The sequence below is a fragment of the Ambystoma mexicanum genome, chromosome 7p, assembly GCF_040938575.1.
Source record: "Ambystoma mexicanum isolate Mex_15411 chromosome 7p, UKY_AmexF1_1, whole genome shotgun sequence".
Lineage (NCBI taxonomy): Eukaryota > Metazoa > Chordata > Amphibia > Caudata > Ambystomatidae > Ambystoma > Ambystoma mexicanum.
Window position 1 is genome coordinate 658,027,389 of NC_090939.1, and position 26,018 is coordinate 658,053,406.

At 44.3% G+C, this 26,018-nt stretch overlaps 1 protein-coding gene across 3 annotated transcripts in view; it reads right to left on the minus strand.

Annotated features, from left to right (window-relative positions):
- Positions 1-26,018, minus strand: part of TBC1D8 (TBC1 domain family member 8) — a 1,594,530-nt gene that overhangs the window by 1,336,053 nt on the left and 232,459 nt on the right. For 2 of the 3 annotated variants that reach the window (XM_069636714.1, XM_069636711.1), the window contains exon 2: positions 4,799-4,954. In XM_069636714.1, coding sequence (XP_069492815.1) covers positions 4,799-4,954 — 156 coding nt within the window. The remainder of the gene's footprint in view (positions 1-4,798; positions 4,955-26,018) is intronic. The other variant, XM_069636713.1, reaches the window with a different exon arrangement.

Sequence of the window (26,018 nt, forward strand, 5' to 3'; positions counted from 1 at the left end):
CCTAGCTCCCTTATTAACACAGACTGTAACATGTTTGCAAGACATTTAGCGAACAGACTCCTTCCTTTTCTACCCAACTCAATAAAAGATGATCAGGTGGGATACACCAAGGGTAGACTGTCTTCCTCGAACATTAGGTTATTTTTAGATATTTTAGACAATATCCATGGCTCCAGTGATCCCTGTGCAGCTGTAGCCCTTGACGAGGAAAAAGTGTTCAATAGAGTCGAATGGGACTATATATTTGAGGCCCTCAAATGGCATGGTATTGGCACCACCTTTCTCTCCATGATGAAAGTACTTAAGTCTAACCGCAGTCTAATCTTCATTAATGGACAAATGTCCTCATACTTACCCTTATTCAGAGGCACATACCAAGGTTTTCCACTGACCCGCTTCTTTTTATTTTATTTTGGAACCTTTCTTAGAAGCGATTCGACAAGATGACGATATAGTGGGCATTCAGTGTGGTGAAGTACAGATTCAAACTTCAGCGTATGCAGATGACGTATTAAAACTTCTAAAGAACCCAGATATTACTATACCACACCTTTTAGGTATTATTTCACAATTCTCTTCAGTTTGTCCATAAGTTAAATACAGATAAATCAGAAATGGTACCCCTTAATATACATTGCTCCAAGTATCAGGCTCAAATTTTAGGTATGAGATGATGTCCTAATGGCATTAAATATCTAGGCATTCACATTTCTGCTTCCATCAAAGACCTCATTAAACAAAAAACTGGGGTTTTATTATCGAGAATAAAAGAGTTAACTAACTCATGGTCCCCCCTTTATTTATTCTGGTGGGCTCGATTAGAATCTATTAAAATGATGACATCCCCAATTATTCAGTATTCTCTTTATATGTTGCCAATCCCTCTTTCCTTTTCCTTCTTTAAATGTATAGATTCCGGTTTGCTTAAATTCCTGTAGGGGGGGAAAGGGACGTAGACTATCTCTGTGCAAACTTTAAAAAACCACATCTGTGCAGAGGAGTGGGATTTCCAGATTAAAAAAAATACCATATGGCTTTTGTTTTAAGGCAAACACAACTATGGTTTATTCATGAGGAATCTAATAGTGTACCTCAATGGTTGCGTCTGGAGAGAGCTATGGTTTCCCCTCTCACTCTTGCTGATTGCTACATCATCAAGGGGAAAAATAGATAAAAGAATGGTACGAGTATTAGCCTGTTATCTTAGAACCTATATGTTCCCGTCAACTTCAAAAACCTCTCAGTTTATTTCACCCTACATTTGGTCTAATTCGTTAATAAGAATTAACGGACGGTCTATTTTTTGGAAGCCCTGGCTCTCGTTCAGTATTAAGTATCTTGATCAGCTTTTTTGTATAAGACGCTCCAGTCACCTTCAATGAATGTGCTGCTAAAATCCATATACCGGTTTCATATATGCAGCAATACTTAACTTTCATTGATTCAAATATGGTAAACTACGATTGGTGGTTGATATGTTAATCTTTTGCTCCCAATGTTGATAAGTCACAACATATACAATATCCCAACATTAGTGCCTCAGTGTTCTACAAAACTCTTTTAGATGTTTCTTCCTCCGAAATTGTGTGGGATGGTTTTCACACTTGGAAGCAGTATTGTACTCTACTGGACAGCCAACTACACTGGCCTAGAGTTTGGAATCATATCTCCAAAGGTACCACGTCTGCCAGCCTACTTCAAACTATATACTTCTAATAATCTTGAGAAAAACAAAGAATCTGAAATCTTAATCATGGAGAAGAGGAGCTCACGGAAATCGAAAATTTCCCCTGGGTTTTAGACAACCAACGCATACACCCAGTTTCCAGCATCAAATACCTTGGAACCATGATTAGTGCAAGCACAACTGAAACCCCCTGGAAGGACTATTTGGACAGAAAAACAATGCAATTAATTGCACAAGCAAAAATAATAGGCTGTAAATATGGCAAGTTTTCACTCCTCCCGATCATTCAGTTCTATAACAAAATAGTTGTTCCAACTCTAACTTACGGAGCAAAATCCTTTCTTGGTCTCCTGTGCGACTCATGGGCCCGATTAGAGGGAACATTTTGATGTTCGGTACTGCACCTGACAAATGCAGTTCCTGTAGCCGTTATCTGCCACGAATTAGGGCTACTCTCTCCATATGGGAGAGTAAAATTGAAGACCTTACAACTCTTCAGCAACATCAAATCGCCTTGCCTGACAATTTGTGCTGCTAGTTAGAGAAGTTGGAAGTGTCTCTGATTGGACCCTGAATTCATGGACAAAAAGATGCGACATCCTACTAGACCTGGGAATCTCAAGAGAAACTTTGAACACTAACCCAACATAAGTGAAAAAATCTGTATGGACAACTGATAGGCAAGAAACAGAAACAAAAAGATCTCCATCAAAGACACACACACTCAAAAAAAAAAAAACTTTCACAGCCTCCTATAATCAAAATCCCAGCCTACTTAACAAAGTTTCCTAATGATAAACATCAAGATCTGTTTATGAGATTTAGGCTGAACATTCTTAATAACACCACACTACATCGATATGGATGGACGATGAGCTCTAGATGCAGACTTTGCAACGCAGATGAGGAATCATTACAACACCTGACCTTGTTTTGTCAAGAGCTGCGAAGCTTAAAAACTCTGTATTTATATAGCCATCTAGCACCTCAATTTGGACGAGACGCTGATGCATGGTGGGAGGATTTGTATGCTGGCGAGATGCCTAGATGGACCTATGCTTTGACAAAGTTTTTGAAACTTGTTTTGAAAGGATTATTATATTTTGAAACATGAGGGAGGGAGCGGTTTCTCTGGGACATTGGTAAAAGTTTGTAATAAACTGTAAACTTAAATAAAAAAATGAAAAAAATATATGATATCTTTCATCATAGCACCTTTATTACCCCTCTTTTACTTTTCAAATATGGTACTGCACAAAATGAGCATATGTTTGTTGATTGCCAGTATGTTTAATCATTTTGGGAAAGCGTCTGGAATACATTTAAGATAATTTTCAACTTACAAGATTTCTGTCTTAAATTTCTTTTTTTCGGCAGTGTAATGCTACGGGATGTCTTGGATAGAAATGGAAGTTACTTGTTTGATCATCTTATTTTAGTTGCTATTCAAAACATAACGTCTAATTGGATGAATTTAGATCGACTTCTTTACAAAGCATGGTGGAACTCAATTTGTAACATTCATAGAATGGAAAGGTCATTCTTCCAGTCCTCTTTTACTATGGTCCCAGGAGGATAGCTCAGCGGCAACGAAGCAACACAGGTTCGATCCCTGGGTCCGCGCTTAGAAACCTCTGGGTATTAAGCGCGTTATAAATAACCTATCATATATCACATATATCATATATTAAAACGTGAGCTGAAATGGCAGCCTTTTCTTAAAGTCTTAGCTCGTGTAGCACCTACCTTATTAACAATTACTTCAACTAAAATCTGCGCATCATATCTTTGCAATTCTCTCCACTCCTCTCCCTCACATTTGTACCTGTTTTGTCTCGTTTGAGTGGGTTGCCATGCTTATACACTTATTTAAAATTCTAGGTTTTATATATAGATTCTATATCCATACTTGGCCTTCATATAATTTTAATGTTCAGTCCTGATCGCAACGTTTTCATCAAAATTGTACTTCATAATATTTGTTGTAATTGATACATGCCTTGTATGCCTCTTGTGTTAAAAAATGTAAAACAAACTCCAATCCCAAAAGTCCATTATTGGGACTATAATGCAGCGGCACTGTCCTCACTGCAGCACCCCTGCGTCCCCCGATTCCACACCTCTCTCTGATCAGACATTCCTCCAGTCCATCCTCATGCAGTGACCGGAGTAGTCACAAAGTGTACATTCTCCCATGCAACAGCTTGCCGGGAGGCACACAGTTCAATATAAGCCAACCATAGGCCTGCTGGTACACAGCAAGCAGACCACAGGTGCACTCATTGCAAGTTTTCTCCAATAAGTAGGTGCACCACACTGATTAGAGGTACCTCAGTTGTCCAGCAAGGTGTACAGGTAGATTGGGGTATGTTAGTTTAGTGAGGACAGCTTTTTAAGGTTGATGCATAATTTTGGGCAGTGAAGGTCTGTAAATGTACTGATGCCTGGTCGTCATCTTCTCCCCTCCCAATAGCATTTGTATTGCGGTAGGGAAGGGATTCACTTTACCCAGGCCTACTGCATCTTTTCTTAAATGTTTAATGTAATAATCTGGGAGATTCCGGGGTGAACATGAAGATATCTTTGTTTTGAGTCATGCTTCAGAAGGGTCGATCGTAGTCTGAGCTCTTCCTCTTTAGTCCCCACCCCATCCTAGTTATCAGTATTTCTTCACCAAGCTGTGCAGGGATAGTTTTACATCAGAGCACATGAAATGGTGCACAGTTAACACACGTCTTTGTATCAGAATGCAAAACAGGAACGACCACCAAATAGGTATGGTGTAAGTAGAATGGTACAGGAGTCGTGGTTGCCCACATTTATTTAAATGTTGCCTTTAGTGCAGTTCATCCCGCAAGGAGTAAATGTGCTTTCATACCGTTAATCTAACAACCACTATATTTTATTGACACATTTTATGTTGGAAGAGCGTGAAATAATGAATGTGTGACGAATTGCAGTCACAGTCGGGGACAGACGACGACTGGTGCCTGTGCAGTCTGTCAAGTGGGTGACAATACGCTCGAGAGAGAAAGCACTGGTTACCGTCAGCCTAATGGGACATGCACAAACTGGGCATGCTCAGAAGAATACTTGCAGTCTGTAACTCACCAGTGGCTATGCCCCAGTACACTTCTGATCCATTCAATAACTCACCACATGCTAGGGTGGAGTAAACCGGAGATCCTGGGACTTGTAGGAGGATTCGGAAAGGAGCAATCCGAGCGTTGGAATCCAGCACTGCATCAAGTGCACCGACCAAGCGACCTTTAAAAAAAAAAAAAAAATAGAGAAATGATTTAGCAGGGTTAAGGCTAGAAGTTCTATCGAGAATGAATAGCAACATTATTCAGAAAACGTGTGACTAATACAAAAAGGTTAGATGAGACAAAGACAAAAGGTGAACAATAACATAGTGCTTTATTCATTGTGGTGTGGCTGAAACCCAGGGCATAATGTATATGACAAAGTTATTCCTGATGAGTGATGATAACAGAAAAAGATGCAGATACTTACTGTTCCATAACCATGAGATCACCTCCCTTTTCCAGTCATCACTCTAAACTGAAACATGAATCCAGTCCAAAGACAAAACCTACAGCAGCCTCTTTGGCAGCACAACCTCGCGAGTGCCCTACTCGCATCATGCTAAGATGGTGGGATAGGATTCCTTCAAGTCCTCTCCACATCTCCATCCCCAACAATAGAGCAATCTCCACATAATCACTTTAACACATCTGCTTCTAACAATCGCCATACCAGCATTGGCCTTCCCGCCACCATCACCATGCCACCTGCTTGGTAACAAAAGTCAACCTGATCATTCTCCTCCTCAGGAGCTCCAACTAGTCGCCTTGCTTTCTGATTATTTACTTTAACACTTAGTCAGCTGTCGGTTAAACAGGTCTTTCTGAGATCTGCAGGTCACCGGTTCAAATCCTTTTTCACGCTGTTGGTGATCATCAGCCAATTTAATGATAACCAAATTAGGTGCTTGTAAAGGATGAAAGGCAGAGTTGATGGATGCTATGACACAGACTCAGGAAGAAATCATGAGACATCAGATTGAGACTGCTATAAAGAAGCCTGAACAGGGGGCATAGTACTCTAGGCTAGCAAGAGGTGCTTATGAGGATGTGGAAGCTCTTAGGAACAAGTGTGTACACTGGTTCAGGGAAACCAGGGGGTGTTTATCGGTTATTGAGAAGGACATTATCAAATGTGTTAGGGACTCCCTCCCCAACTCCTGCACTGATGATATTGAGTTATACTTGAGCTCCTGGGAATTGGTGGAGGGCATCCTAATTATCGTCCTGCGTGTAGTTCCACCAAGGAGCGTAAAGATTCTGGTACGTTCCCAGCAATATTTCGAACTTAACTTTGTACAAAATGGTCCAAAGTTGTGGAACTTAAAAGATATGACTACGCAAGAGAACGGAGGGCTAGCCAGATGAAGGTAGGCCCATGCAGCAGGAAATAGGACGAGGTTACCTTCTAACCTGGAGCAGGTAGATTGACTGGATGAGGTAGAAATTGAAGAATCAACTAGCACCCCCATAGAAAGCTTATCATGGAACATAGCTGGGTTAAAAAGAGTAATCGTGGATCCGGCGTGGTGTGATTTTGTCAGACAGCATCAGGTTGTAATCCTCCAGGAAACATGGGCCTTGGAACCCATCGATTTTCAAGGCTATGCTAATTTTACAGGCCACTAAAGTCCTTAAAGAAGACCGGTGGGCGGTCTACAGATTTTGCATGCTATTCAATTGGACTGGGGGGTGGCCTCTTATTAAACTGGCTCCCCAGATCTTCAACTGCTGGCTGCGTCTACTAGAGAGGGGAGCGATCACAATAGACCAAGTGTGGGCACAGGTTTGGAGGTTTTAAAAAGGCTCCAGGAACTCAGTAATTCTATGATCTCATGAAGCCAGTATACTGTGTGGGCAGGGGATATGAATCTCCAGCTAGATCCATTAGTAGCTACTGAAGATCTCTAGGAAGACCAGGATATGGCATGGTCTATCCCGGCATTGTTGATTATTCCCCTAAGAGAATCCATAAAGTGGCGGTGGAATCCGCGTGCATCATCACAAATTTAAATCTTAGTGCCTGCAACAGAAGACCGACAAGTGATCAACCAGCACCCATAACATTTAAAGGTCCAAAGGGGTCTTCTCGTATCGATTATATCCTCATCATCAGCAGTAGCTGGTTTAGAACCAGAGATCTAGCTGTGGTTGATGGGAATGAGAGTGATCACAATCCCCTCTCTTTTAAATCATGCATTGGGACTGGTGGGCCCAGTGGGATGAGAGATCTAAGGAATAACCAGATCATTACTATCGATGGTCATGCAAGAAAAAGTGGGCTAATTGGGTCAGCAGGGAACTAAAAGCAGAAGCATACACAGCTTTTGTGGAGAATGTGGGAAATATTTCAAATTCTAATTTCCCTGCCAATGCAGTAATCCCAGAATTTGAGATTTTGGCTCGAATGTGATACCATTCCTGTCCACATTAAATTATAAAATAAAAAACGAGGATGCTGGTGATAAACCCCTGGTGTGATGAGGAGTGTTCTAGGCTAAAGAGGGATATAGTCTTGTGTGCTAGAACAGAGAGGCCCTTGGACAATAGTGCATTACGAATCCTAAGAGCTAAATATAAGCAGTTATTAAAAAGTTAAAAAGGGGCAAAAGCAAAAACTGCATGGGAGGCACTTTCTTCTGCTCTCAATGAAATATGATATGATTCTAGAAACTGGTTAGTCCAGAAGTGTTGGGTGGTGAGCTAAATGTTGTATCCTATGAGCTATAAGGAGGAGACATTTTGCCAAATTATATACTGCCTGAAAAAGCACACCTACGTTAGCTAAAAGCAATATCTGGGGCACGACTATCCCTGTTGAGGTATTGTCCATCTCTAGGGAAGAGGTGGAAGGGGCATTGGTATCCCAAAAAACTGGTGAAAGCTGCTGGTCCCGATTTGATTCCCCAGACTTTTACAGGGATGAACTCGCCATTTGGCCCCCGATTCTGATTAGAGTTTTTAATGCAGTTCCTAGAACATGGAGGGAGGCAATAACAGTCCCAGTGTATAAAAAACGAGGAAGAGAGCTGCCTGATAATTATCAGCAAAGTTCATTGCTAGATTATGTTGAGAAGACATTTGGTGAAGTCCTTCAAGTGAAATTGTCTCATGAGGATAGCTCAGGGGCAACGTGCTCACATTGGAAGCAAGACAACATGGAGCAACACAGGTTCGATCCCCGGGTCCGTGTTTAGAAACATCCGGGTATTAAGCGTGTTATAAATAACATATCATATCATAAATTACAAAGTTGGGTGGATGAGACTGGGATTATTAGTGATGCCCAGGCAGGGTTTCGGGCTGGTAGGGGTACTCTGGACCACTGGTTCCTACTTTATTTTAATAATCCAGAAATATACTAGGACTGTTCAAAGTAAAAATATATGCCTTTTTTTTCACACCTTAAAACCACTTTTGATTCGGTCCCAAGAGAAGCCTTGATGCAAGTTCTGGAGAGCAGAAAGGCCCTGATCGCATTAGTCGATGCAATTAAATTATTACATGTGGAGACAAAGGCCTCGGTCCATTACGAACTAGGGGCCGGGGGGGGCACACTATGAATCCTTTGCTGTCCAGGAGGGGGTTTGCCAAGGATGCGTTCTGGCACCGCTCCTCTTTTCGATATTCATCCAAGAGATAGTGGGTGCATTAGAGTTGGGTGCTATGGACGTGCCTAGAATTGCAGCCAAGATGTGGCCAACCATCTTCTTTGCAGACAATGCAGCAATTCTCACCAGATCGTCAAAGGGGTTGGAAACTTCCCTTGGCATTTTCTGAGGAAATGCATGCTGATAAAACAAAAGTTATTGTTTTTAAACCCCTGTTTGACAAGCCTTGCCGTATAAATATAGAGTTAAGGGCTCAAAATTGGAGCAGGTAAAATTCTTCGATTACTTTGGGATTAGGTTTAATGAAACTGGGGGATGGTTGGACCATCTCCTTAAAGCTAAAATCACAGTGAGGAAATATGGTGGGTGTATCCATTCCTTCTTTACAAGTCATGGTAGTGGGGCAATCTCGCCAGCATTGGAACTATCTGAAAAACAAGCTTTACCAGCAGCTCTTTATGGTTCAGAGATTTGGGGTTATTCTAACACAACATCATTATCTTCAATTGAGAACATCTTTCTGAAGAAACTATTGCTTCTTCCCAAAAATGCCCCTAACTTATTGGTCCAAATGGACCTTCATTTGGGACCTATATCAGACCAGATTACCTTTAAACCTGTATTGTATTGGGTAAGAGTATGGTCCGCCCCCAGTTTAGCTCCCTTTAGGGATACCCTGAGGAACTTTCTAGAACTGGAACGCACAAAGAGGTGTGGTTGGATACTTCATGTGAAGGAGTTGCTATGAAGGTTGAATGCTAAAGCGTTTTGGGACTACCCCTTTGAGTGTCAAATGAAATCTAAAATCGAGCTCTAAGTGACTGCAAAGAGCCAATCCTTGGAAAGGTTAGAGATATCAAGGTTTATATTGAAGAACTGTCCCAAATTTTTATTTTGTAATATGATGGGGAAATATAAAGATATACTAGATCGAATCCACCCCCATACGAATGTCCTTTATACGTTTGCATTAGGATAGGAATTCTGCATATAGCTTGGTACACTCGGACATGGTCATCGTTGAGATCCAGCGAATGTCCCCTCGGTCGATCAGAAAACGAAAACCCATTTTATGTTAATTTGCCCTGTTACTCTAGAGGTAACATGCAGGTATTTGAAAGCTTTGTTGATTGAGTCAAGGTTAAGGAGCACGCGAGAAGCTATGCAATTTTTAACATGACACTGGAGTGGAAAGTTGCGTTTGCCTCAGCTAGGTACGTGCACCAAACCGGGTTATCAAGAGGGAGGTTGGTACGTACGTCTTAAATTATATATTGGGAAGAGTTATGAGGCTGCAAGCTTGCTCTCTTCATAGGGGTTATTATATGTACACCCACTTTTAAGTTTTATATGTAATTTTTAAGATTGTCGTGTGTATTTAAATTGTTTATTGTGATGAATTGTGCTGAAGGTCTATCCCGAATGAAGCTTTAAAATGCCTCTGGCTTATATTTACTTTTTTTTTATTTACTTTTTTTTCTTGGTAGAGCAAGATAGTTAAAAGATTTTGGACTGAGGACTGTTTATTTTTGACTAAATACGAGCACCCTTCATTTAGTTGATAGGAAGGGAAACCCCTCTTAGCAATAGGGACAGATAGCCTTTTTTAAAGTTAAATAAACACCCTTTAAGTGATGTCCTTGAGTCTGAATCTTGGCTTGCCACAACTATCAACCAAAGCACCCAGAAGAATTCGGAGATATCATTCTCTCCCGCTATCCTCTTCTGACCTAATTCCTCCTCTCCACCTCCACCCTACCAATCAGCCAAGAATCCGAATGTCAGCTTTGCCACATTAATTTTTTCACCTCGGCTGCTTTAACTGCCACCTCTTCTGTCACATTATCAACATCTATGAGAGACATCCTCAACACATAGTGCACTCTGCAAACACCCTGATCAATACTTTAATACTTGGCTAGCAGATAACTCGAATAACAGCCACTTCATTAGATTCCCTCCCATAAATATACTTCCTGTTCCTGAAAAGGTTACCTCAACACAATTACACCATTCAACCTCTTGCGAAGCTCTGCTGCATCCTCCTTCCACATCGAGCTAGTTGGCCTGTAGCACAAAGCAACAGCCTATATAATTAATCACTCTCAATCTACTGCCACCCAGAGCTACTCAGCTATCTCTCGTTACATCCTTACCTGCTCATTCTACTCTCAATACACCGCCTGACTACGCCGCCAACCCATACCACCTACCACTGTCCCCCACCACCACCAGATTCAGGTATTTTACCATCTTGGCACCCTTCTATTGAAAGACACTTTGTTCTGGACCACAGAAAGCTACCCCCAGCCCAATATCAAATCAGTCCACAAGAAGCTCCCACCAGCATAAAGATTTAAAATGGCTTCATAGCCCTCCATGCTCTGCAGCACCAGATCCATATGCACTGCGATATATCCTCTGGATTGCTGCGCATAGGATGACCACGTGCATTGTTCCATTTCATCTTTTTCCTAACCCCATCACCACTAAGTGGGTTTTGTCATCACCATCTGTGCAATTATTTGTACTCTTTTTGCAACTTATGTATAGCATATCTTGTTGAAAAACAGAATGAAAGAAATAAGGGTACAAATAATCACTTTTTGAAACCATGAAACAGAAATGCTTTGCACAGTTTTAAAAGTTTACATTTTGTGACTGAGTACTTGTCTTTACTCAAAAGATAAAGCCAATGCATTAGAACCGCTGGGCCATTATCAATGCTGATCAATGTTTTGTTTGCCACAGAAAACTTTCCCTCCAATTATATGAAAAATCCCCTACTCTACTTATTCTCCCCATTAAAACTCCATTTCGCATTGAGATTGTTTTAAGGCATATTGCTCCATTCACATTTAACATGCATGTTTGCTAGGGCTCCATATCAGGCACCGAAAGCCGTTTTTGAAAGATCACCACACCTCTGGTTCCGCTCTTCACCAAGACATCTAGTTCAAAGAGACCACACAATAGCAACTGTGGCATAGATGTTATAAAACACTGTCACATAGCAGATTGCAACCACTAAGTTTAACAGCAGACTTTCATACTTTTCGCCAGATCCTTCTAGAGTCCACCATTTTTGGTTATGGCGCTATGTAGCAAAACTATCACTGTCAGAAAAGAAAGGAGAGAAGAACAAGTTACTTACCCGTGGTAACGTTCTTTAGACTGGATGTTCGTCCCACGTATTCCTCATCTTATGATATGTCCATATCCAGCTTTAGCTGCTTCGGCAAAACATTTCAGTACGGGGTGCAGCACGTCAATGCCTGTTGACTCGATGTCCCTGGAGGGCCTTCACATTGGTGTCGACCCCATCGATGGATTTTGCGCACGTAGCGACCGTTGGCTTCAGTTCCGTTTTACGTGTATTGGTTTATCCTACGCCCAAGAGCTACTCACCCGGAAAGAGCGTAAACGGCAATGACATGGACATTGTACTGTTGGGTAGGCTGGGAGGGGTGAGGAGGAATATGTGGGAGGTACATCCAGTCGAAAGAACGTTACCACGGGTAACTAACTTGTACTTCGAATGGATTGGGTCCTCCCACGTATTCCTTATCTTATGATAGTCTCCCAAAGCAGTATTTGCGTTTTTGGAAGAGGGAATCAGAATTTACAGTTTCAAATTAGAATATAGGATATTACTATTGTTCTATGTGTACAGAATGTAACACTGCCTTCCCAAAAACATCTTCCCGGCCTCAGGAAGAGTCCAGACTATAATGCTTGGTGAAAGAGTGGACTGAGGACCATGTTGCTGCCACACAAATATCCTGAATTGGGACTCCCCTCTGTAAGGCAGAGGAAGTAGCCATGCCCCTAGTCTAATGTGCTCTGAGACCTTCAGGAGGATCTTTTCCAGCATATCTGAAACATATAAAGATTCCTAGGATGATCCACCTGAATAAGGTTTTTTGAGACCGCCATACCCAATTTATGGGCCGTGTAACCAACAAAAAATGGATCGTCATGTCTTAATTTAGGCATCCTGCAAATGTAGAAACTAAGTGCACATTTTGGGTCAAGCCTGTGTAGCCTCGCCTCTTCCTTTCCAGGATGAGTTGGGGGATAAAAAGAAGGTAAAATGATTGAGTTAAATGAAACTCAGACACCATTTTTGGTAGAATGGTAGGTTTAACCTTAAGGACCACTCTATCCTTAAAGAAGACTGTGTAAGGAGGCTTGTAGGACAAGGCTTGAAGTTCACGCAACCTACAGGCTGATGTAAGAGCCATTGAAAGGATGGTCTTTCAAGTTAACAATCATAAAGGACAGGAGTGAATAGGCTCGAATGGAGCACACATTAGGAATTTCAGAACTAAGTTGAGATCCCAAACCGGGACTTGAAAAGGGACCAGAGGAAAAATATTTGTCATTCCTTTCAGAATTGTATAACCAGTGGAATCTTGAAGAAAGATACATCTTTAGAGGTGTGCTTAAAAATAGATAGCGCTGCTAGATACCCTTAAATTGTGCCAACCTGAAGCTCCAAATTGCCCAGGTATAACAAGAATGATAAACCCATAGGTGTACTGCATGTAAAAAGGTCCACATTCCTATCCCTCCACCAGCTGCAGTTTGTTCCAACAGCAGCAGTATTAGAATTGTATTGCTGGCCTTTTGGCCGAAAGCAAAGTCTCCATTACATCGTCCGGGAGGTCCCAATCCTTACATCTCAACCTCTCAGAACTCAATCCTGACGGGTGAGTGTCTTGACATCTGGATGGAGAACCTGACCCTCCTCTCGCGGGAGAAGGGCCTCTCTTTGTGGCATACGCATTGGAGGGCAGATGGACATGTCCAGGAGGTCCGGGTGCCACGTCCTCATGGCCCAATCCGGAGCAATTAGGATCATGACTTTCCCCAACTTTCTCAACCTACTGATTACTTGAGGAATGACAGGGACTGGAGGAAACACACACATGCGTAGAAACTCCCAGTCCACTACACACGCGTCCCCTAGTGCTCCTCTTGGGGGAAATTCCCTGGAGCAAAACAGTATGCATCTCCGTTTGACACTGGTTGAGAACAGATGCACTTGGGGGTTCCCCAAAGAGTGAAGCTCTCTTGAAGGACTTCCTGAGCTGGTTCCCACTCGTGGGAGACTGTGCTCTGCTTGCTCAGAGGGTCTGCCACCATGTTCTCTTCTCCTGCTAGGTGTACTGCTGACAGGGAGATTCCTTCTAGAATTGCCCAGAACCAGAGCTGTATTGCCACTCTGCACAGTGGTAGAGACCCCCTAAACCACCTCTTTTGTCGAGGTAGTACATAAGCACTGTGTTGTCAATTATTATCAGGGTGTTCTTTCCCCGTACAGAGGGCAGGAAGGCCTTCAGCGCTAGTCTTATTGCCCTCAGTTTCAAAAGATCGATGTGTAGTTTGGACTGCGATGGAGACCAACAACCGCTGATTGTCAGATCGTTAGCGTGGGCTCCCCACTCCGTGAGTGAGGCGTCCGTCACCACTGGAGAGATCGCATTCTCAATCGAGCCTCTGGCACCAGGAAAATGCAGGATGCCATGAGGCCGAGCAACCTCAGAAAATCAAAGGCCGGAAGACGCTGGGCACTCTGGAATTTGGTGACCATATGCAGAATCTTTTGAGCACTCCCCATGGGTGGCAAGGCTTTTCCCAAGGAAGAGTCTAGGACCCCCGATGAATTGGCGCCTTATCATTTGGGACTTCTTGAAGTTATGGGAGAAGCCCAGTTTGTGAAGGGAGCGACAGGAGGAGCCGAGATGTTCCAGGGCCTGTTCGGGAGACCAGGCCCTGATCAGCCAATCAAAAAGCTAGGGGTAGTCATGAATCCCCCCTCTCCCGAGCCTTGCTGCCACCAAAGCCATCAACTTGGTAAAAACCCTCAGGGCAGAACTCAGCCCAATGGCAGAACTCGAAACTGATAATGAGAACTGCTAACAGTGAACCACAGGTACCTTCTGTACTTGTGCTGGATTGGCACATGAAAGTAAGCATCGTAAAGGTCCAATGATACCATCCAGTCCTGAAGCTGGAGAGTCTGAAAGATCTGAGAAAAGGCAGCCATTTTGAACATGTCCTTCCTGAGGAACTTGTTCAAGTCTCTTAAATCCAAGATGGGTCTCAATCCTCTGTCCTTCTTAGGGATTAGAAAGTAAGGGGCGTACCAACCCTCGTTCCTCTCCGCTACAGGTACTGGTTCTATAGCAGGGTCAAGATTTCCTGCATAAGCAGCGGATCCGGATCTTTGAAAAGAGCTGTTCCCTGGTGGATGATCATGAGGGTTTTTTAGAAAGGGAAGGCAGTAACCCTGGGCTACTGTTTCCAATCTGCATGCATCTGAGGTAATACCCCACCATTCTTTCAGATGCAATGGAAGTCTGCTTCCCACCAGGGTTTTGTGAACTAAGACCTCAGAGAGGTTTTGAGGTGGCTGATGCAGTGGCTGATGGTAAAGTAGACCCTGCATGGGGGGTCTTAGCACCCATTCCCAGTCAACCATGGGGGAATGTTCTGTGACCTCTTTGATTCAACAGTCCTCTCCCTCTTCCAACTGAGGAGTAACAGCGAAAGGAACTGCCCCTCTAAACTGTTCCAGTGGGGCGAGTGTGTGGCTGTCTGATTGCTGCGCCAAGGGATATGGATGCTGCATTGGAGGTATGCAGCTTCTCCAGGCTCTCGTCTCGCCATGTTTAGAAGTCTAGATTGCACATCTGGAGCAAAACCAAGCTTTGCCAACCAGGCAAATCTGCGCATTATTGTGCTAGCCACCATTGCTCTCCTGCTACTGTCAGCAGAGTCGAGACCAGTCTGGAGGGATTCACACATTGCATCTTTCCCATCCATGACAATGTTTAAGAAGCAGTCTTGTCTCGTTCTTCCCCTTCGGGATATGTTCAGCCGCCATCGCTATGCAATCCCATAAGGTGAAAGGGAATTTGGCCAGTGCATACGTGGCATTTGTAACTGCAGAGAAAACCTTACTAGCCAAAGCATCATGGCGCTCGTCAACTCTGTCCGGGGGTGGTAGTTGGGTTGGCATTTTGTTTCCATGTAGAAGTGGCAGCCTGAGCTACCAAACTTTCAGGAGTTGGATGCTTTGTCAGATAGTAAGGGTCACTGCTTGACGCTCTGTACTTGCTTGTGAGTTTTTTGTTCACGGCTGGAATTCATTCAGGCATTTTCCAATTGGCATTAAATCTCCATTGAAGAGTTACATGTAAGGGAATAATAGGGTCCTCTTGGGGTCCCTTATCTAAAATATCAGTCAGGTCGTACGTCGTATGACCCTAGACATCAGTTGCCTGTAAGAACCATCAGCATGGTCTGAGGGATCTGGTCTGTCGAACTCTACTTCTGGGGAAGTGTCCAACCCAGTTACAGATTGCAGGGTTTCATGAAGGTCTTTTATTTTTGAGTCCCCTGAAATTAAGGCCTCTGGAACATTTTGTGTCCCATACTGGAACCCAACAGGAACCCAACAGGACGCGATTCATCCGGAGATGGCTCATCATCCTCATAAATTGAGGAAAGAGACTTTAAAAAGTATTTCGTAGGTAGTGGGGTGACGTTTTCTTGACTTCCTTTGAGGGTTTAGTTATTTGTGTCGACAATGGCATTGAGTCTTCGTCGAGGGCTTCGAAGGCTGTGGCGCCGATTTTTTAAGACACGGACATGGTGCTGATGGCATCTATGATTTGTCTTTGAAGGAGTCCTTCAACTCGAGGTAATCTACAAGGGCTCCCGCAGAGTTTTCTCGTGGACACCCGGGCCCGAGGGTGCACAGGTTTTGTCTCTTGCCTTCTTTTTGTCCTGTTGCCCGCATGGGCATGGCTCTGATCTTTCTTTAAGGGGGCCGAGACCGCGTTCTCGAATACTTTGAGCATTTTTTGTCTGAAACTCTCCCACTCTCCCAGTGAGGCCGATTTGGTCAGGCACAAGACCCGTTCCGTGGAGGAACTCGACGACTAAGGTGGCCATCTGAGGCCCCTTTTCTTCAACCGCCGTGAGGATGGTGACGTGTGGTGGGAGTCACCTTTTAGCTTTCTTCCGACAAGGAGAGTCATCTCTCAACTTGTCGGTGGATTGCTTTTCAACAGTGTTGTCAAAGGGGATTTATGAGACCTACCTGCAGCTAACTTCTTCCTACCCTCTTTTGAGTCTTTCACAGTCATTGATATGCAGGACCCACACTCCGATGTTAAATGAGTGGATCCTATGCACCACCGACACACCGGATGGAGGTCCGTAAGGGGTATTTTCGCCCCAAAGTTGTGACATTTTTTAACCCGATCTCGGGTTGATGATGCCATCGACAATGCCATTTCACTAAACAAAAGGTTTCTTGTCAAGGAATTGAAGCGCGCCGATCTTCCGAAGTGATCACTTTCATGGAAAAACAAAACTGAAGCCAACGGATGCTGCACGTGCTGTATCTCATCGATGTCAACATCGAGACAGAGGCCCTCAAGGGACATCCGAGTCGACAGGCATCGACGCGCAGCGCCCCCTGCTGAAAATATTTCCCGAAGCAGCTAGAGCTGGATATGTATATATCATAACATGAGGAATACCTGGAAAAGACACAATCCATTCAAAAAGGGTGTTTTAGGAACAGGATAGCTGGGGTACATAACGGCCAAAGCACATTTTTTTTTAAATATTTAAATGACCTTACACCATTTACGACAATGCTCAAACAGGCATATTTTAAGACTTTGATTAACAGCCTGATTCATGGAATTATTTGCGTGAAAAACGCAGATTTGCGTGTCTTTCTGCCCGAAAATCCCCATACTTCAAACAGGGATTTTCGGGCAGAAAGGCGCGCAAATCTGCGTTTTTCACGCAAATAATTCCATGAATCAGGCTGCTATTATTATGCCCCGTTTTGGGGTTGGTTATGCAAGTTTCTGTCACTGGTGGTGATGTTTTTATATGTATTTATCGATAATTTTAGATGTTGATTATTTAATTAAATATGTATACTTTGGTATCTAGTAGACCTGAGTGAAATTGTTGTTAGACACACCTACAGCATTTTGGGAGTACTTAAGCCAGTTACACCAATGGGCATGTGTTTTACAACAGCTCTGCCAATCATGATTTCTGTTTGAAACCATGTGCGTTTTCATGTCCTGTGTGGGCTGCAGAACGATCCTTCCTTTGTTTGCAGTTCACCTCATAACAGTCCTGATCTGCCGAGCTGAGTTTTGTTTTCTATGCAGCCCTCTTATCCTCTGTTTCTCCATCTCAAGCTCCTGCCTGCAAGGACTCGAGTGAAGCGTAGACACTTCCCAAGCCAGAGTGAAAGATTCAAACTGGGAAAGCTTATATTGCAAGAGGAAGCTATTTATAGAAAGCGCTTTAGGAGCAGCTGGTGTTGTACACTGTAGTGCCCCCGACACTGCACAGTTTGTAATTCACCATATCGTACACCCAGAGGCCTGAAACTTTTGGCTCGCCACATGTTTTTCTGAGGGGTAGTCGGAGATGTATTCCCAAAAAACCAGAGACCAGGTTGCAGACTCCTGCTTTAGTGTTACACTTGATACCCTACCCCACTGTCTATTGCCACCCACCCACCTTACCCAATCCACTCACCCACCCCCACCCACCCTACCCCCGCTCTCTCTACCCCACCCACCCAACCCACACACACTCAACCCCCACCCAACCACCTCTCTATCCCCATCCACCCAACCCCATGCTCTCTACCCATACCTTCACTCTCTCTACCTCACCCACCCTACTCCCTCCCGCCATGCCCCCACCCACCCTACTCCCTCCGTACCCCCACCCACCCTACTCCCTCCCTCCATTCCTCTACCCCCACCAACCCTACTGCCTCCCTACCCCCCAATCCACCCTAATCCCTCCCTCCCACCTACACACCCTAAACCCTACCTACCCCCTGCCCACCCTACTTCCTCCCTACCCTCACCCACCCTACTCCCTCCCTAACCCCACCCACTGTACTCCCTCCCTACTACCTCCCTCTACACCCCACCCACACCACTCCCTCCCTCTACACCCTACTCCCTCACTCGCACTACTCCCGCTCTTTACCCCCACCCACACACCCTCTCTCTACCCACCTGACTCCCTCTTTCTACCCACCCTGCTCCCCCTCTATCCCCACCCAAATCCATCCCTACCCCCACCCACCCTATTCCCTCCCTAACCCCCACTCATCCTATAACCTCCCTAACCCCCACCTACCCTACTCCCTCGCTACTCCCAGCCACCCTACTCCCACTCTCTACGCCCTCGCACCCTACTCCACCTCCCTATGCCCACCCACCCTACTACTCCTCCCTATGCCCACCCACCCCACTCCTCTCTGCACCCACCCAACTCCTCCTCCGTATGCCCACCCACCCTACTCCTCTCTACACCCACCCTACTCCCTGCCTAACCCCACCTACCCTACTACCTCCCTCTCTACCCCATTCACCCTACTCCCTACTATTCATCCTCTCTCACTTTATTTCTTACCCTCTCGTTCATATTTCCTATTGCTCATCATCAATGGCACCCACACTAAATTACTTCCTACCTTGCTTTACTCCTCTTCCCCTTCACTCCTTCTCGCATTCTCCTTTAAAACTTTACACTCTCCTCCTGGCACCTATAAATGCATAATGCAAAGAACAGCGGTAAACACCAAAACTATTGGCTTAGCCAGTTTAGGAGAAGTAAAGGTGATGGTGCAGTTTAGGGAAAATGTTGAACTATAATCTAAATCTTATTTCTACTGAATTGTGTTTGTAAGATAATACGGCTGATAAGGTATTTGCAAGCTGATTTCTTACACTAAGCAGCAATCCAAGTTTTTCTCAAGGTACGCCAGAGTGCCAGCTGCGCATGTGAATCCCGATGATTGATGGTCTTCTGAAAATTCAGAAATCCAGTGCTTACTGAAACTGCAGAAGGTGAGCTCTGAGGGCAGCAGGAGCATGTGTATGTAGTCATCTACAACCTTAACACAAATCCTTATAGGAAGCACCCATTACCCCTAGGTACATCATAGCCACTGAACTTAAAACATACGAAATCCAGGGGTGGTTAAAAATACAGCCACTATTGTTAGGAAAGATTTCGTAATTGTGGGTAATTTTCCTTCCATGTGGCAACCCCTAAACTTTTTGCTGTTGTTTTTCACCATGATCTAGACTTTGCCAGAGAAGTGCAGCCTTCTGCCGCACTCCTCTGGGCTTTCGCTCCATTCTTTCGGGGAAACTGACATGCCCTTAAGACAGTCAGTACCGGGAAACGCTGTTTTCCGTAGTTTCTTTATCATGTTGCGGCTTTCGTGCAACATGACACAAGAGGGCACTGTAAGCTAAGTTACTGCTCTCTTGGGTCTCTAGCCTTCTACAGGCCCTAGCTTTTTGGATTGTAACTGATCGGTGCAAGTGAATCACGGACGGGAATGGTGGCAGCGATCGTTTCTTGTGTTTTGAGCTCCTTTTGGCGTTTTAAGCGTGTTTCTCACGCTTAGCCCAAAATGGTGGCCTGGCTCCCAAAATGGCCAGACCACGAGGCTCCTTTGTCCTGTCCGCTGACCGTCTTGCTCCCTTCACCTTCCCCAGGTCGAGCCGACCCGGGGCCTTCCTTATTTGGGCATGTACTTTCCCGCGAAACACAGATGCTTTCGCGGGCTTCTACAGGCCTTGTGTGTGCCTCCAGGATGTGGGCTGGGATGTCTGGTCTCAACACACATCCTGGGTGCCAGAGAGTCTAGGGTGGTGTGAATGCCTGGGACCACCGTGGTCCGTGATAGGTCCACGTATGGTATGAGTGTTGATGAGCAGATCTCCCATTGGGTCCCCTCCGTTTTGGCGCGAAGGGAACCGTGGATAAGAGGGGGCTGGAAATGCCACTACCATGTCGATCTCCTGAGTTCTCACGAACAAAGGAATACAGGAGCCAAGTATCCTGCAACCACGAGGCTGAACCGAGGAATCGCTGGTGACCCGCTGAAGGACTGCTCCTCTGCACTGCTGTCGCTTTGTGAAACCCTTTCTACCTCTGATCGAACCAGAAGGCCTGTACTGGTACTTCGACCCTTGGAATAGCGGGGACAGCTATTCTCGGCATCTTCACCATCTCCTGCACGTAAGCCTTCGGAAGTGTCTCTGGGCCATCCAGCAGACTGACCAGCCTACCCAGGAGTCTTGCTCTGTAACCGCCGCCAGGTTGTGTTGTATTTCGAGTCCTTGTCACTCTCACACGATTCGTACACTTGGCGTTCCCAGGTCTGAAGTGAGTAGTGTACATTTGGCTGAGATACACACGGCCGCTCCGTTGCCCTGCTGTGGTAAACTGTGCGGGTTCACTTCGTTTGGGACATCTTTAACTCAACTCTGCTGCTGCGGAATCTACACGACGACGAGACTTCCCCTGCTCTCCTGAACCTGCCAGCACTGAAACTGACACGGAGAAGCCTGGGTCTGCTTGTATCGGGGACCGGTGAGTAGCATAGCTAGGAACTGGTCGCCCTCCTGCAGGAGCCCATAGCTTTTCCCCGCTGCGTCAAAACAGCACGCCTTTCTGTACTCATGCTCTGCTTCTGCCCACAGTGGAGGCTGCGCTTGAGTCGCGGAACTCTGTTCTTCTTCATTTGTGCACTAAACTGAACTGCCTGATTCCCTCGAAGAGACTCCCCTTTTTGCCTGTTGGCACCAGCGTGTGCAAGTACTTTTGAGCACAAGGCTCCACTCTTCGTAGGGCTCGGACTTCCTTTTAGTTAGGTGCCTCTGAAGGCGGACTGGGTCTAAGCATTATTTCGCACTGCCTGTGTTCGTGTTCCTTCCCTTCTAGGTGGACTACACATTTCGTGCATCTAAAGCTTTAGACTCGTTTGTATTTGTATATATAGTGTATTGGTTTGGTATGTGTTGGTTTACTAGAGTTGTATTGTGATTTCTCCCTACGGTCATTGTTTTAAAGGCGTTGGAATAAATGTGTATATATTTTTAATATAACACCTGTTTGGAGTAGTTTGTAAGTGTCCTTGCTTCGTGTGCTCATTGCGGGCTTTCAGTCACCCTCGCCCCTCTTGAGACCTAGTCTTGACCGCCGCGATCGCTACCCTGAACTATATATTTCATTGCAGTCAGTAAATACCGTTTTCTACAGGACTCCGTTTTAAACCACTTTATTAATTCATTACTCTGGTAAAAGTAGCCCAATCACATTTAAGAGGTTTCTGCAAAACTTAGTTTCCTCATTCCAGGATGAAGGTTTGCCCTTTTGCCAATAATCCCATAATTTAAAGCAACACTGTCGGTTCTTGAGCTAGTCTCAATGATCGTTTGGCTCGTCTACGTGGCATATCTAATTCAGGCTCCACTTCAATGAAAAACCCTTCCTCGCTGCATCTCGTAACCAGTCCACTTAAGGGCTGCACTGCATATTCAGTGTGTGGGTTGCCTGGATGAACAGAGGAATTATTTTCGTTGGCCTCCTAGAGTCTCAGAATCTCACCCTTTGTAAAAATACTCAATCCCATTTTAAGATGCCACAGCAACAATGACATGCATGTACATCAATGTTAATAATGCATAAATAAGTGACCACACAGTTTACTACACATCTGCTCAACCAGGAGTAGTTAATAAAGGCACTTACAGCCAGACAAGTTACTTTTCTTTATTTTGTACTTTTATTTTTAATTTAAATTATTTAGTGATTTTATCTACCGCCCTGTGCGGATTTTTAAACAAAAAATAATGGTACAATAAAGGAAACAGCCATATTTACATATTTAGGATAACAGCAAATGTCAATAGTAGACCAAGACAAGTGATCGTGAGTTCTTCCTGACGTAGCTGTGGGAAAAGTTAGAAAGCAAATAGGAGTTTTGTTTTTTTAAATAAGAGATTTAATTTGAGTTTAAAAAAAAATAACTGCGTTGTATTTACTTTAACAAAGAACAGTGATTAACAAATACATTGTTAAATAAAAGGTGAAACAGATCTATTTCATTCCCAATACCCCTTAACTCTAATAACCATTGGTTTGTGCTCTACCTAGGTTACAGACTTCATTGTTCCAGATTATGCCCCATTGGTTAATTAAATAGGTTCGACGCGCGCAGTGTCTGAGGACATTACAATGGGGGTCCACACATTTTAAGAAAAGCTGGGTAGTTTCCGTTTAATGAGCACGTCACTTGTTCCAGGGCCATAATGTTCCAGAGGCTTTGAATCCAATGTAAGAGTGACAGAGGCTGGTCTTTCTTCCAGTGGATCGCTACATGTAGTTAAGCAGCATTAGAAAGAGTGCTACAGCTTGTGTTCTCTGGTGGACAACTCAATTGCATCCCTGTTTAACAGGCCCAGCCGGAGGCACTTGGAGCACAGTGGAGTCTCGCACTCTAAAATATAAATTTATTTAACTCAATATTTCTTTCCAACAGAATTGCAAAAACGGTGTTTCCACCATACAGGAATAACATCCCCTCTTTTCCACATTCATTGAGTTTTTAAGAATCCAAACTAGAAGGGAAAAAAAACAAACGCACTCATTCACCAGTCCAATGCATAAGGAAGAAGTACCCATCAATTGTACCAAATAAACCAATTAAAACGCCCACCGAAACCCAACAAATGTTGGTACTACCTGACAGTGTATTGGGAATCCAGGAACATTCCACAGATGACAGCCCAGACTTCCCTGTATCTGTGTCATGTTCTTCCACAAACATTCTGAGCCTCCTAAATTCTATTGGAAAGTAAATACACTCAAAGGTTTGGGCCTATTTTATAGATGGGGCATAATTCTTATTTGGTTCTCAGCCTTGCGCATGTGAATTGGCACATAGTGGCTGAAAGAAAATATGCAATGTACACCATTGGCTTTACAGGGGAAATCATGCCTTGGAAAGGACCAAGTTATTTCACAATATTTACAATGTTGTTGGGCGCATACATTTGAGTTCGGTATTTTGAGGTTACGGGTGCCCTTGTCATAGCTAGGAGAAAAATATGCAATCAACACAGAACAAAATTCCTCCAGTCAACTCCATTAGGAGTGTGTCATTTTATTTTGGGCCATTATCCTTTGCTCCAATGTTTTTCAAAGCTGCACGACCTCCTGTGGACAGACTGGTTGAGATCAAACGAGACAAGCTGCAGGAACCGACCATGACTGAAATGGTGAGTTCTCCCATGGCCCTGTTCGAGAAGCACAAGAGGCTGAAAAAATACTTGAGCATTGAGATGCACTTCCCCAAAGATGCTGCATCAAACTATGCCAAAATCCGTTAACATCATTACTGGCTGAATGGCACTCAATGGCTCTCCAGGCTGGATTTCAATTTTGAATATCAACTTGAGCTTCAGCCCATATCGCCGTTTAAACAAACTTTTCAACATGCAAAGGTTCAAGTCGCTACAGAAGGCTAAGTTTCAGGCTGTCATCTGCCACAATGGGTTTTGGGACACCATGAATCGGGTCCTAGTGGCTCGATGGAGTGACACATATATCAGTCATAATGTACTAATGCATGCCGACCCATCCTAAGAATACAACAGCAAGTGAAAAGCAGATGTTGGCATGAATACCGTGACCTGTGCTAGATGCGAATTCATGGTGATGTGTTCAGAGGGGCATGGTGATGTGTTCAGAGGGGCAAGCTGTTCCACCGTACTACAAAAGCGCACACAATTCTTATACTAGCCCAGCCAACTTACATTCTGAAGGTTAGTCTTCCGAAATACTGTGGTAGATTTACTTCTGGGTCCGCTAGTGCATCCCTGTTATGAGTGGATGCAAAACAAAGATAAGGCAGTGGAATACAGCTTATCAACGTACACTACAGGACAGCATGTAGTCCATCATTAGTAGTGCAGTAATAATATATTTGACTTGAATCTAAGGCAGAGCTAGCAGTGGAGACGGGCTTCGTGCCTTCCAACACAGGTGGATTTGGATGGGCTCATGAACAGTGCCAACTATGCAAGTCGGGTGCAGATTGCGATGGAGCAACACTGTCCCAAAGTACAAAGGAAGACCCTAGGGATGGATAAACTGGGGCAAGGATAAACTGGGGCAAACGTCTGGAAATCATCAGAACCTTTACTAGATGAGCAAACCATCCAAGCTTATCCCTGACCACATGATAGCAGCAAATAGGCCATATTCCAAATTCCGAGGTAAATTAAATGGTGCATAACGCAGGGTTCGAAATTGCCATGAGCGGGGAGCTATTTAGCTCCTGGTTATAGCCAAGGGGAGCCTGGTTAGCTTGAAGCTGACAGCTACCAGTAGCTACCTTTGCCTCCTGTGACAAGTCGTGTCATACAAACCTAGCTATGTCATAATCACTGTGTATGTTTGACAATGAATATAAAAGAGAATAAAGCACACACCTAAGGGACATTAAGAGCATATTAGATAATATAAAGGACAAAAGTTAGAGTTTGCATCTTGTGCAAAGTTAGATTTGCTACGCACTAGCTCCTAGTCCCCCCGCGCTAGCTCTTGCCTCACTAGTTATGCCCGATACCGAGGAGTTGCTTTTTGCTCCTGGTCAAAAAAAATCCCAATTTCGATAACTCATAAGGCATACAAGCACCTACAATACAGGCCAGGTGTGCCTAACGATCAAGTTACTTCTTGGCATACCTTAACCTGGTGGGGAAGGTTGCCTGCCATGTGAAGGGCAACAGCCATGCACACCGGTCTCAACCGCGAACCTAAGTAAGCTCACAACAAAATAGCAGCCTATGCTAAACCTTTCGGCATGGCGGACTAGGCCTCTGCAAAGACTACATGGGGCATTTGTAGTATAGGATTCGGACTTGCCAGGTGGCAGGTACATGTTGGGGATAACCAAGGACCTTATCGCTATGATGCACATAGCACGGATACGGCAGCAAAAAGAAACCCCACCATTCAATGTATGGAAAAGGAACAGTCAGGCCACGAGGCAGGAAACTACCCGTGTAATTTTCATTAAATGGCACAGGGGATCCCAGATATGACTCAGGTTTCACTTGCACCAAAAAGATGGAGGGGCTCCATCTCTGATTGACATAATAAAAGTGAAGGGTAGTCAGCACAGCCAAGAGGACAGCTTAAGCTTTTGACTTGCAGTTGTTTTTTTCAAACCTCTAAGTGAACAGTAATTTATAACGACGTTCTTCAACTCGTCAATAAAGAGTTTCGTTTGAATGAATGGCTTAAAAAGAAAAACTTGGGACATTTGGGGGTTTGCATCTGAATACAACTCCATGTCCAAAAATAGCACAGCCGCAAGCATATGCTGTTCGCTCGAAGAGGAAAACTAGCAGCTGTGATCAAGCAGCATATGCGGTGACTATGGTGCAAGGGGGAGGGAGATTACCACAGCCCTAAAATAAATTCCAAACCAGAGAGGGCGCCATGAAATCGGCAGTAACGAATGTCCCCATCCCCCTTGCCTGTGAATCTGACAGGTGCTGTACTACACCGTTATAGTTTCCGTAGCCGCATTGGCCCTGAAAACACTAGTGAAAACAGAGACCAAGAATTCAACAAATGAATAACCCAAATCGTCACATCAATTTGTTTTCCTACTCCGACACCCAGGATGCTTGTATTAGTTTGCACGGTCACTGTTGCTTTTAGCCTGTTATCCAGTGAAATCTATGGTGTCAA